The sequence below is a fragment of the Palaemon carinicauda genome, chromosome 9, assembly GCF_036898095.1.
Source record: "Palaemon carinicauda isolate YSFRI2023 chromosome 9, ASM3689809v2, whole genome shotgun sequence".
Classification (NCBI taxonomy): Eukaryota; Metazoa; Arthropoda; class Malacostraca; order Decapoda; family Palaemonidae; genus Palaemon; species Palaemon carinicauda.
Genome location: NC_090733.1, coordinates 135,986,383 through 136,001,128, shown reverse-complemented (window position 1 = coordinate 136,001,128; position 14,746 = coordinate 135,986,383). Strand labels below are relative to the sequence as shown.

Sequence of the window (14,746 nt, the reverse complement as noted above, 5' to 3'; positions counted from 1 at the left end):
TTTTTGATGGTATACAGTACCTTATAACAAGATCAGCAATTACAAAATTTTAGTACAGTAACCAAATGCTTTCAAAATGTTCAGAATACTGTAAATATTTTAATGCTAAGGCCACTTATTTGGAAAGTACTAATTATACAGGGTTTTATTCATTATGTACCACTAAATTAGAAGTAACATTTGTAATTCAAGAAAAGAACTGTTGACATGTAAACCACATATTGGAATTCTACACTGGTAAATATCTCAATACACGGTTTAAAAATAAACTTCAACCACATTGCTTTACCATGCAAACCATACTTTAATCATCGAACTAAAAAGAATTAGTTAATAAATATTTTGTTTACATGTCTTACAGCCCCACTGGGCAATATTAACCAAGTTACTTTGTGATTACAAAACAAATTTTTGGGATTAAAGTGCTGTTTGGTCTCCAAGGGCTTTCCTGTTTAAGACTAAAAGGGGGACTCCAATTGTCACACTGGATTTCATGTTCTAGACTTCCAAAAATATGATTCCCTGCTTTAACATTTAACAGGAAAATCCTTGAAGACCATACAGCACTTCTACAAAAAAGTTTTTCCCATTGTCAAAGCTCCCTAATTAAAATGGGCTAGCTAACTATATACTTTACTTTGTTACCTTTTTTTATAAGAAACTTTAACATTACTTTCTTGCTCAACTGAGGAAATCTGCCAGGGAAAATGTTCTATATGAAGGATTGAAGTTTATATAAAAGACTGGTAGGCGAAAGGAAGCTTATTAATTCCAGAGTCACTGTGTGTACAACAGTGCTCTTATATAAAAACTATTGGCCCTGACCTAAACAATATCAGTACTGAATGACCTACCAGGCCTTAAAACCAAATTCCTCATTTTAATTACAAACTGTATTGAACAGCTAAGCTGTATGTAAATAAAGACTTCAAAAGTTTCCAAAGTCAAGATATTCACTTTTAAGACTTCATGAAAGAGTATCAAAACTTTATGATAAATTCCTTTCTAAAGTAGAAGAGCAAAATTTATTTTTCTGCTACTGTACAAGGCAGCAGTTAGTTGCAAAATTCCTATAATCACGTACAGTAGTTTTATTTGCTGCTTTTTTCCCCAGACTGTTTTGCATACAGAGTTACAAAATTACCTGTAGATGGATCCTCCAGTGGGGAGAATGGCATTGTTTTCTCTTCTCCAGGAGATATCTGGGATGGGCATACCACCAGCATAGCAGGATAGCTCTACACTTTCCCCTTCACTGGCTACAACAGACCTGAAAAAAAAATATATATATAAGTATTGTATAGGATATAGGACTATTTAGGCGACATTTCTAAATTTATTATACAGTACTGCTGTTTACACCAGCATCCAAACCTTTCCTCCTAACTGGAAAATGCATCAACATTTCCAGTCCTCGGCCATACTTTATCATTAGTTTTTATCTCCATTGATGGGTTGCCCCCCTCAGAAAAATTATTACAGTATCAGCAAGAAACCCTACCATCAACAGCTAAATTAGTAGTCTATGATTAACCTTTTGACATAATGACTATTGTAGAGACCCAATGTAAACATTCTTGTAATACATGCAATGAGAAAATTTATTTTTCAAGCAAACTTCCAAAGAACTAAATTCCTATACTAAACAGTACATGCAAATACAAGAACAATATCAAGAATAAAAACTCACGCAATTATGATAAACATAGCTAACCGTTAAAAACAAAATACTACATTTTGAAAAGAACAAAGTTAAAGGACATAACAGACACAAACACTATGATACATATGCTATCAAAATTCTATCAAAGGTCTATCTGAAATTGTTTTCATGTTCATCTGGAGTTCACCCAGGATAGACCAAAACACAATTTCTTATCCCTTCTCAAATTACAAAGTGCCATGTTGTCAATGCCAGTACCTGCATCAAATTTCCTTTGCAGTAAGACTGTAGCAGTATATAGGTTTCAGAGGCTTTTTAATGACTGAAAACTAAACACCACAGCTTACTTATGCCATTTGTGCATCTGCATACTTATCCATGTTGATTTGCCTACTCTGATATGCTTTGTTTTGCTTTTTTCACAATCGTCAATTAGCGAGGCACTTCCCATATAAACTTTTATTAAACCTTTTTCACACTATTGTCTAGTTATTGGAATATCCATACGGTATAAAGTACTGTAAAAGTAAAATAAGCGTATTTAACTTTTGAATAACTATACTCTGCTTAAGAGCTTTTGTTCAGAAGTTTATGCATCAACTGAAAATGAATATAATTTAACCATAAAAGAAACATTCTGGTAAAACCCAGGAACACGAGTGGTGAGCTACCATAAAATCACTAGCCTTCGGTGTAGATGCATCAGTTCCTTCTTTACTTAAACCAGATGGCTCTGAAAAAAAATACCTTTTTGGCCGATGTGTTTGACAGTAAGGAGAGTAATGAGAAACCATCTTCCTTTTTCCTGTTTTCCCGAGGGTAAACTACCTAGTTTAGCTTTTTGCTCATGAAATTAAAGCTTCCATGATAGACCTTGATTTTCTTTTTATAAAGACTGCAGATTTCTTAGCTTCAACATTGTCATTTTGCGCAAGTTGGCAAGAATAGGAGCTTTTAGCACTTGGGAGAATCGGAAACGTTACTTCACTACATAAACGTGTTTGGGGTAGCTCCAGTCCAACCAATTACCCGCCAATTTCCATAACTCCCATATCTAAAATTTTTTTTTTTTAACATCTTTTGGCAAAAAGTCTCATTAGGTTTGCTGAAGGTAATTATCGGTTCCCTAGTTTGCAATTTGGTTTTCGTAAAGGCCTTAGAGTATGGGATTCCCTCCTTATCTCCAATGCTGTACATAAATCACTTATATTGTGGTCAGGAAGTTTTTATGATTGGCCTTTATTTCAGTGCTGCCTTTGACCATGCTAATCATGAGGCCCTTGTTTTCAAACTCAAACAGTAGTGAGTGGGTGGGTAATTTCTTTGCATCATTATTTAATTTTCAAGTAATAAGACTACAGAAACTTTTTGATGGGCACCATTATGAGTACAGAAATGTGATATCTGGTGTTCCTCAGGGTAGTGTTCTTGACCCATTACTTTTCATTCTACATACACATGACATGTGCTTTGGCCAAGAAAAAAAAAAAAAAGGAAAAAAAAAAAAGCTTGTTGCATATGCAGATGACGCTACTCTCTTGGCATCAATGTGGATCTGGGGTTGCTGAATCCCTTAGAGATCTAGCTAAAATTAGAACATGATGCAAATTATGGGGCACGAAGTTGAATCCTTACAAAACTCAAAGTATGATTGTAAGTAGGTCAAGAACAGTGGCTCCTCAACATCTGGATCAAAAGCAGTGATAACGTTCCTTTAATTCTACGACTCTAATTTTAGGAGTGATTCTGGACAGGATATTACTTTTGAGAACAGTAGTTCTGTGTTATCTGCAATTTCACAAAAAAAAAAAAAATTGGATTATTAAGAAAGCCTATTCTGAAGAGTTTTAATTCTTTCATTTTACTATGTTTAGAGTATTTTTCTCCTGTCTAGTCTTCAGCTGCCAATTCTCATGTTAATTTGGACATGGACTGTCTTAAATTTCTTATTCCTGATCTAGAGATTTATCTCTGGCAATGTTGTTCAATTAATTAGTTATGCATGTTGCATAAGCTTTTCTAAAATTCTGACCATCCTTTACATGAATCTTCCCAGACAGTTCCATACTCATCGTAATAATAGGCCTGTAATTAATTTTATAGTCGGGCCTTCTCCATCATGAGGTTCAATACTACACATTCTAGAATTCTTATTCTAGATGTGACAAAGTTGTGGAATGATCTTCCTAATTGGGTAGTTGAATTGGTAGAACTTCAAAAGTTCAAACTTGCAGCATTTATATGAACAGGCTGACATAAGTATTTTTATAGTTTATATATGAAATATCTGTTTTAATGTAGTTACTGTTCTTAAAATATTCTATTTTAATTGTTCATTACTTCTCATATCTTATTTATTTCCTCGCTGGGCTATTTTTCCCTGTTTGAGCCCTTAAGATTATAGCATCTTTCTTTTAAAACTTAGGTTGTAGCTTAGCTAGTAATAATAATAATTAGTAATAATAATAATTGGTAATAAATAATAATTATAATAAATAATTATAATATCTAACAGTAAACAATTGGTACACATAAGCACACCAAAAGCACTAGTAAACTACCAAGCCTTATAATATATAGCCTAACACAGAATAAGACAAAAGTACACCAAGCCTTTTATCTAAATTTAAAAATCACATTAAATGGATATATTTACTCACCTGGTAGAATTATCGGAAATGACTGGTGGCCTACGCACCAACAGTTCGACATTGGCTGTGATTCTGTTATTTATGCCAATCAAGACTTGACACATGTAATTACCTCCATCGCTTTCCTGGATATCCTTAATCTGAAACACAACGATGCATTAATGAATGATTAGCTACATTAGTATATAAGAGAGTCAAAATGTCCTTGATAATTCTTTATTACATGTAATTTTGAATCAATTGGCAGTTTTTTTTTCTTCTTTTTTGACACTTCCTAAACATTTAGTAAAATTGGCCAGTCAAAATGTGTTTGACAATACTTTATAAAATTAAATATTGGATCACTTGGAAGTTATTTTTGACACCTTAATATTCAGCAAAATTATATTTACAGCCTTGAATAAAATAAATAGTTGCACAAAATTAACAACAACATTTATTAAATCTTTATATTTGATTAATATGAGAGCAAAGCTACTTTGTGATTTGAGAATAGAATGAAAATGGACAAAGTTATATCAAAACCGTTATCAGAAATATAGGAAAACACATAAATGATGAAATAAAGAGATACTCCACAGTTTTAGGGCTTATTTCAAGTGTCCTTTTGGTCTAAAATATTAAGACAAGAACAAATCTAGTAACAATCTGTTATAGCAAAAATGAACCTTTACTCCCAATAAATCAATATACATACTGTACTTCAAATTTATCCACAAAATCGCAAGAACCATTTACTGTAAAATCAAATACAGCCAAGACAATCTCTCAATATCACTTAATTTTCTACCTCTAATTGGAAATTGGTTATTGTAAACCAGTCACGTAAAAACACGAGTAGAGTATCATGGACAACAAAGAATCCCAGACTGTCATTAAGTGGGGAGGGATAACTACCAAGAAAATGCAATATCAAGACGAAAATGGTTTTCTGCAGGATGAAAATAGTTATAATGGATTTGTGCCCTGAAGTTTGATACGAAGAGGTAAAAAAGGGGAGATATCCTTCGTTATGTTGGAGAGTTATGGGATGAACATTAAATGGATCCTTTGTTTCCGCTCCACCAAGCAGGACAATGAAAATCAGCTCAGCTCCACCAAGCAAGACTATGAAAATCAGCTCACAGTAATCAATACTGTCGAAGTGGTAAATTAGCATAATTGATGAGGGATTGAATGGGACCAGGGACAAATGAATTATTGTAAGAGAAAAAATTGCACAAAATATTAAAATTACAAGGAATGAATATGCATAATATCGCAAAAAAAATTTAGATTACGAAGTTGAGATTTTTTTTTTCTTACTAAATTGTTAGAATGAAAAATAAGTTTTCTGGATACAAATTAAATACAAGGAACATAAAACCACAAACTAAATAAAAATCACAAGACAGTATCATGAATGCTAGAGATTTGTTTATAAAATTAATGATAATCAAAATAGTCTATTTCTAATGGCTCAACACGTGTTCAGCAAAATATGAAATAAAAAAATTTTGGTTCATCAAAATATATTAAACTTTAAAGTGGTATGTATAAGAATTCTGCTTTAACGAAACACACTGAAGATAAATAAACAAATATTTAGTCTTTTTAAAGTATTTAAACCGAAGGCATGAAACCAATCACTGCTAATCTGAGAAATACACATCTAAAACATTCCTTGAATGTTTACCACATCCTCCTACCTGTAGGATATAAGTAGCAGAACCTTCGTCATGTCGAAGAGCATATCTTGAGTCCCTCAGGATAAGGGAAGGACCTGACGAGATGGGCAGGTCCTGCACGCTGCCCGATCCTCTCTTGACCCAGAGGACAGGGTAATCCTGGGAATATTGCACCGAACATTCGAGCTGGATGCTCGAGCCGATGTCAACAACTTGCTCCTTTGTGATCCAACTTATAGATGGTGTTCGAACCGCCAGACCTAAAAAATAATAATAAATGCCATGATACCGAATTAAAAATAAAATATTATTTCATAAATGTATTTTATTATATAAATACAAAATTAAAAAGGTAAAATATACATCAATTGTAATGATAATGCTCTACCCGAAAATGTCATAATTCCTGATTGTTTGTTATATACATACACATGTACATGCATATACACATGTACATGCATACATATACAGTACTACTAAAATATTGTATTTAAATGATTAGGAGACGTAGAGACAAATGTACACTTGTACATACATATACAGTACTTCTAAAATATTGTATTTATAAGATAAGGAGACGTGGAGGCGTATACACATGTACAAGCATATACGCATGTACAAATACAATAATAATAAAATATTGTATTTATAAGATGAGGAGACAGGCATATACATACTCATGTACATACATATACACATGTACATACAAATATACATTTATAAGTACAGTACTTCTAAAATACTGTATTTTTACAGTACTTCTAAAATACTGTATTTTTAAGATTAGCAGACGTGAAGGCAACAAACATGTAAACACCTTCACTTTCTCGGCCCCTAAGCAAAGGGTACATAGTTAGGGGGTGAGGGTAGGGGAATGTGGCAGGAGTTGAAACAATAAACGGCTGCTCCTAGAGAATCATCAATCGAAAGACGTTACCGTAATGGGGCAAGAGGGCAATATACAAGGGAGCAAAAAGGCCCCCATGTTATGAGGCAGTTGATTTATCTCATGGGGAGACTATAATGAGTACGCGCGTCTCTCTTGCGTTCTTCTCTCCTTCATTATCGAGTCGAAGAGAAGAGGATATTGATGACTAGGTCGTCTGGTTTAGTGTGGGGAGTAGATGCCACATTATTATTATTATTATTATTATTATTATTATTATTATTATTATTATTATTATTATTATTATTATTATTATTATTAATTACTGAGCTACAACCCTAGTTGGAAAAGCAGGATGTCATAGGCCTAGGGGCTCCAACAGGGAAAATAGCCCAGTTTGGAAGAGAGACAAGGAAAAATATTTAAAAGACAGTAACATTAAAATAAATCTCAAAATATAGGTACTAAAAAAAAAGAAAAAAAACACAAGAGGAAAAGAATAGCCCAGGGAGGAAAGGATACAAGGAAAAATATTTTTGAGAATAGTAACATTAAAATAAACATCAATATAAACTATATAAACATAAGAGGAAAAGACAAAAGATAGAATAATGTACCCTCAAGCAAGAGAACTAACCCAAGACAGTGGAAGACACAGGTGCAGAGGCTATGGCACTACCCAAGACTAGAAAATAATAGTTTGATTTTAGTGTTCTTCTCCTAAATATACTGTATATAGTACTTTCATTGCTAGTATTTGGTACATACTTTTAGGGTTACATGTGTCAAGATAGTTCTTTTAATGTTACGTAATTATATTCTTTAAGGAAAATGCTTTAAAACATATTTAGTTGAAAAAAAAAAACACAATTTAGCCAAAAACCATTTGTCTTCATCTCTCCATCCAAAATTCACAGGGTTAAAAATCCTCATAAAACGTAAGCAGCAACAGCTTAAGAAAATTGTGGAAGGGAAAATGAAATTTCCTTCACTTGTCGTACAAATTAGATTGCGATGTTTTTCGTGAGAATTTCATTTGGCTTTCAGGAAAAACTAACTTGCCAGAAAACTTCCGGGAGAAAATGCTCTCATTTTATAATCTTGAATCGTAGCCACTTCAAAAAGAATGTTAAGTTCTCATTAGTTATTTATTTTGGCCATTCTTCTGCAGCTTTAAGGAAAACTTTCCCCTTGGATGGGGTCAAGGAATTTTAGGATACAAACAGGATTTCTTTTCAATTGGATGCCTTACAGATTGGGTCACCAATCCGAGTAATAAACAATGTTAAATTTCGTAGATTGTTTTAAAATCGTGCACATGAGGCGACTAGTAGGCTTATACATATATTATTACTAATCAGTAATAAACAATTACTGTTAAATTTCGTAGATTGTTTTAACAAAATCGTGCACATGAGGCGACTAGTAGGCCTATACATAAATTATTACCAATCAGTAATAAACAATCTGTTAAATTTCGTTGATTGTTTTAACAAAATAGTGCAAAGGAGTTTACTAGTAGGCCTATACACAAATTGACTCTTAGGCCTATACATGAATAATTATTACTACCAATAAGAGTACTAAACTATCTTTAATTTCGTAGATTGTTTTAAAATCGTGCACATGAGTTGACTAGTAGGGCTATACAAATTATTACCAATCAGTAAAAATAATCTTAAATTTCGTCGTTTTATCAAAATCTTTTATAAGAGTTAACTAGTAGGACTATAAATAGATCATTACCAATGAGTAATAAAAAATTAGTTATTTTTTTTTTTTTAAATCTTGCATACGAGTTTCCTAGTAGGCCTTTACAAAAATTATTATAACCAATCAGAGTAAAACAATCACTTAAATTTCGTTTAATGGTTTAATATTGCATATTTGAGTTGAATAGAATATAAATTGAGTAAAATTACATAAGAAGCGACTTTAGAATGAAGAATTATAATACTTCCCTTTACTAAATGAAATTCCTGATATTTAGTTCGTTTTTATGGCCAATGATTTGCTACAACTACAGTTACTCAAGGGGGTTAACTACTGCGCTGTAATAGTTCAGTGGCTACTTTCCACTTGGTAAGGGTAGAAGAGAGTATAGCTATGGCAAGCAGCTCCTCTATGATAAGGACACTCTAAAATCAAACCATTGTTTATTTAGTCTTTTGAACTTTTTTTTCCCAGTATGAGCACTTGGGCTTATAGCATTCTGCTTTTCCAACTAGGGGTTTAGCTTGGCTTGTAGTAGTAGTAGTAGTAGTAGTAGTAGTAGTAGTAGTAGTAGTAGTAATAAAATATAAGTTTTAATTATAGTTTGTTCAGGGTATGCACTGGTTTTGATTAAACTAAATAACCAACGAAATACGTATTTCGTAAGTTACATGTAACCAATCAAAAATTTCCAAAATTGTTAAAAGAAACTTCCACAAAAATATTGAGACTTCTCATAGCATTACTGTCACACACTACAGTACTCACTCGTCTTTAAATGCCAAATAAATGCAAGTGAGAGAGAGAGAGAGAGAGAGAGAGAGAGAGAGAGAGAGAGAGAGAGAGAGAGAGAGAGAGAGAGAGAGCCCCGAATAATAGTTATTGCTTCGACTAGTTCTTAACTCTAAAGGGAGAGGAAAACGACAGTGATAAAATCCAAAGGGGCAAAATAAAGATGAATGAAAAGTTTCAGCATACGTTACGCTTGCTTCTTTCGCCTTAACTACTGAGAGAGAGAGAGAGAGAGAGAGAGAGAGAGAGAGAGAGAGAGAGAGAGAGAGAGAGAGAGAGAGAGAATTTAACGAAATCTACTTTGCATTGCAAAATGTTCTATTGTAACAACATTCTATTATAACAACATTCTATTGTAACAACATTCTATTGTAACAACATTCTATTGTAACAACATTCTATTGTAACAACTAGTTCTTAGAACTAATTAATGTTCAACCATAATTTAAAAAAATACACAAATGGGTCAATTACCGTTGAAACGAGCATTTTATATCATGAATCAAACAATAGATGACCAGAGAAATCCTTAACTTGCGTTTTTAAAAATAATTTTAAATGGGTCTCATCGTTAAACATATCTGAAAGCATACAAGTTCTGCTGTAAAAACATTTATTTCATTCAAACACAGGTCTAAGGGTGAATAAACAGTGAAAATTTTTATATTACAGCTTTGAAATTTTAAGAAATAAATATGGAATGAGTTTTTGTATTTTAATGTGGGCGTAGTTATTGCATTACAAAAATGTGTTTACCTCGGCTGTGGGATCTAGACCTATCAAATATGAGGTCCCAAGATTGTTTAAGTCAAACTTGATGACAGCCTATATAGAGGCTCTCGAGTAATAGCCCTTGTTCGTCAAGTGCTTCGCTTGGTTGAATTCGACAATTAACAATAAATGCATTTTATGATTCTCTAAATACTTCCAAGACAAAAAAAAAAAAGAAAAAGAAACCTACTTATAGATCCTGCTTTTGTGTGTGTGACGGGACATAGGAAACAGTTCCTTTAAGCAATTAAATATATGGGTTAATTATATTAATATTAGTTAAAAATATATACAAATTTAATTACGCCAACACATTCACACGCAATATAGCTTGTCGGCGAATAATTTTTCCCTGCTGACAAATACAGACAATAACGATATAATTAGTGTGGCGGGCGAAGTTTATTCTTACCCGTAATTTTCTGGTATAAATAGCGAAACAAACCAAATTATTCTGCAGATGGTAACTACCATATTACGTTATTTGTTAGGCAATTTCTACGTGGCTCTAATAAAGAAATTCAATTAAGGTTTTGGAAATGTTTCGGGGGAATTTTTTGGTCGAAATGACTCATTATTCTCAGCCCAAAAACACAGATACTGAAGGACTAACAAATTTTACACAACTTCTTGTACTAATATTCTAATTACAAAAACAAAAATGCGCAAAATAAATTATTATATATATATATATATATATATATATAGAGAGAGAGAGAGAGAGAGAGAGAGAGAGAGAGAGAGAGAGAGAGAGAGAGAGAGAGAGAGATTTAAATATAAATATAAATACATAAATCTTCCTAAATTTAATAAGAAAAGTTACACATTAAACTACTAAAGTTATCACAATCTAGAAAATACTAAAGTTATCACAATCTAGAAAATACTAAAGTTATCACAATCTAGAAAATACTAAGGTTATCACAATATAGAACATTCTAAAGTTGTCACAATATAGAAAATTCTAAAGTTGTCACAATATAGAACATTCTAAAGTTTCACATCGCTTTTTGACATTTCCATCAGTAAGTTCGTCTTTTTGATTCCCAGACTCTCCCCCTTCCCTCTCCCTTTACTTTCCTCTTTGTCCCACCCGTCGTGTCTCTCCATCCGTCCCCAATTACTTCAGCCGCCTTTCAATATGTCATTTTTATAAATTGCTCTTCCATTGTGAAGTTTCCCACCCTTCATAAGAGCTACCAACAATGCAGCCTGTGTATTCACGCTGTGCGACTGTGCGCGCATGCGCACAACCTACGCGTCAGTACAGAAGTTAAAATATCTAAACTTAATGTCTTCACTAAATGTCTTTATAGGTAGTAGGTTGGCCAGGGCACCAGCCACCCATTGAGATACTACCGCTAGAGATATGGGGTCCTTTGACAGGCCAGACAGTACTAAATTAGATCCTTCCCTCTGGTTACGGTTCATATTCCATTTATCCACACATCTAATATTCTCTTCTGTCCTCACACCTGACAACACTAGGATTACCATTCAATTCTTCTTCACCTACGGGGTTACTCGACTCTTGGTAAGGGTAGAAGAGACTCTAGCTATGGAAAGCAGCTCTTCTAGGAGAAGGACACTCCAAAATCAAACCATTGTTCTCTAGTCTTGGATGGTGTCATAGCCTCTGAACGATGGTCTTCCACTGTCTTGGGTTAGAGGTCTCTTACTTGAGGGTACACTAGGGTACTCTAGGGCTCACTATTCTATCATATTTATCTTCCTCTTATTTTGATAAAGTTTTTTTTCATAGTTTATATAGTTATTTCATTTTAATGTTGTAGCTGTTCTTGAAATATCTTATTTTTCCTAGTTTCCTTTCCTCACTGGGCTATTTTCCCTGTTGGAGCCCCGGGGCCTATAGAAACCTACTTTTCCAACTAGGGTTGTAGCTTAGTTATTGATAATAATAACCACTAATATCCGAGTAAAGGATCATGCAACCAGTGAGAGAGAGAGAGAGAGAGAGAGAGAGAGAGAGAGAGAGAGAGAGAGAGAGAGAGAGCGAGCGAGAGAGTGTGTTGCAAAGTAAATAAACGCCATAAGCTGAATCAGCATATCCATAATAGCCACATTTACTCCAAATACAAATGGAACAATTCATGATGTTCACAGAGAATCGGAAATGATATATTTTCTGTTGTCCTAACTATCGGGGGTCATTACTTCCTGCCATTCATTATCTACCGTCATTTTCGTGTTTCTCAACAGGACATTTTTCATTACTAATTATACACTGGCAACCGACAGCTCTACACACACACACCCAACAGCTCATGGAGCTGAGCTACTTCCACACGTAGGCCTAAAGATATATAATTGAACATATTCGAGTATAGCCTACGAGTACGCATATGATTAAGACTTAAATCCTTTAAGAACAAACCATTAGTGTGTAATGGTTTTCATGGTTTGACAGATTAAATTAATAAAAATTAACGAAGGCCATACATTTAAACTTAGGAAACTTCAGTTTTCAACGTGTTCTAAAATAATTAACCATAATCTACATTTAATATATATTTTTCGTTCTGGTTAAGGACTAAAATGAATTAAAGACTTCCATCCAGCTAAAATCGTAAGTGGAAATCAGACATTTTTCTAAATAAATTACTGTGGAAAAGGTTAATCGGCTAGTATTTTCTAATTCAGCTTAATATTTAAAGTCTTCAATCGCTAACTTAAAAAAAAAAAAAGTTAAGATATGTTGGAATAGTAAAGTTATATGGAATAGAAACTTAAAAATACATCCTCTAGTCTTAAAGTTTAACCGATCCTATAAGAAATAGACTAATCTAAAAAAAAATCTCCCATCTGCTCCTAAATACGTTAACATATCAATTACCCGAATGAAAAAAAGTCATTATGATTATTAATAGCAGTTAAAATAGCGATACATGCAGTGACATTAGATTAACGGCTGAATTATATTCGCTCGTTCCCCCAAAATTTCGGACCCCCCAAAGCCTGCTACCCCATAGAGTTGAAGTGTATCACTGACATTACCATAATAACGTGGGTCATATGATCCCTGGTACTCAATCATGATCCATAAGGACGATTTTCCTATATGTATCCTACGAAAGTCTAGACCTTATAGCCTCGTCCACCGTGAGAACTACGCGGTGATTTATCGTTGGGTTTGAATGGTGTCAATTTATAAAGTGTGCTTCACTTACAACTATATTGACCCCCCCCCCCCCCTTCATCTCACCTACCCCTCTCTCTCTCCCCTTCTCCCACACAGCTCTCCCTCCCTCTCCCACAGCAACCTCCCTACCCTTTTTAACGTCAGCACCTCATTCCCTCCCCCCTTAACTGGACCATTCAAATTCGCCTTTTTGGTTCTGCTAGGAAATTGCTAACCGGCGACAGTCTCAGTCTCTCTCTCTCTCTCTCTCTCTCTCTCTCTCTCTCTCTACCAAAGAAACACCCCTTCTCCCTTTCTCTCTCTCTCTCTCTCTCTCTCTCTCTCTCTCTCTCTCTCTCTCTCTCTCTCTCTCTCAAACCAAAGAAACATCCCTTCTCTCTCTCTCTCTCTCTCTCTCTCTCTCTCTCTCTCTCTCTCTCTCTCTCTCTCTCTCTCTACCAAAGAAACACCCCTTCTCCCTTTCTATCTCCCTACCTTTCGCACTCCGATCTCCCTCAAGGCTATCATTATCGCCGGCATCCACCCTTCATCTCTTCCCTCAAAACCTCCTGGGCAAATAAAGCAAACGGATCATTTTCTTTTGACAAAGGAGAATCAAGCGATTTTGCAAGGGGTAACTTTAGCCAAACCCCAAAACCGTACACTGAAAGGAGGGGGAGGAGGAGGGAAAAAGAGGGGGAGGGAGAAACCAAGGGTGGTTTGGGATTTTCACAAAGATTCACCTCAGTCAGGGCACCAAATACTTACGCTGTCAACACCTTCACGGTTTTTATTTGAGCCGTAGAGCAGCAATCATGCGTGGTAAATAGGGTATGAAAAGAATAATAAAAAAAGCACTGCCATGTTATTTTTCCTCCTATTTAGCTGGGCGTGATTCTAGAGTGATATAGTACGATCACTGATATTTCATCCGTATAAGTTGTTTTTTTGAGTAGTTTCGAATATAATTGAACAGGTTAACAAGGGGTCTCGGTGGTTTATATACAGAAAAATTTAAATTTATTACTGACCTTACGATATCTTAATTTTCCTATTCAATATTTCTCGTGTACAGTTTATTTCCTTTCCTCACTGGGCTATTACCCATGTTGGAACCCTTATAGCTTTCTGCTTCTCCAACTAGGGTTGACGTTAGCTAAAAATAACTAATAAAAATAATAACTAACGGAACCCGAGCAAATTACACGAAATTATATTTTTAATACTAATTATCTTGTTCCTAACTTATACATGTTTGAATAAATTGTCCGGAGATTAATTTTATAATCTAGGTTATGAAAATTGATAAACTCAATTTTTTGTCTAATATTAAAAAAAAAAAAAAGTCAGGTGCTGAAGACAAAATTTGGAAAACTATAAGATGTGCTTTGGTTAAGTAACCAAAGTCTAATGTGAATTTGTAAGAGTATACCATGAAATTATTTCCGCTTTCTTTAAAGCGTG

The 14,746-nt window shown here is 34.1% G+C and overlaps 1 protein-coding gene across 1 annotated transcript in view; it reads right to left on the bottom strand.

Annotated features, from left to right (window-relative positions):
* LOC137647168 (lachesin-like) overlaps positions 1-14,746 on the bottom strand; it is a 199,561-nt gene that overhangs the window by 16,874 nt on the left and 167,941 nt on the right. The window contains exons 2-4 of the mRNA XM_068380450.1: positions 6,003-6,241; positions 4,324-4,454; positions 1,145-1,270 (exon numbers count right to left, since the gene is read on the bottom strand). Of these exons, the coding sequence (XP_068236551.1) occupies positions 1,145-1,270; positions 4,324-4,454; positions 6,003-6,241 (496 nt within the window). The remainder of the gene's footprint in view (positions 1-1,144; positions 1,271-4,323; positions 4,455-6,002; positions 6,242-14,746) is intronic.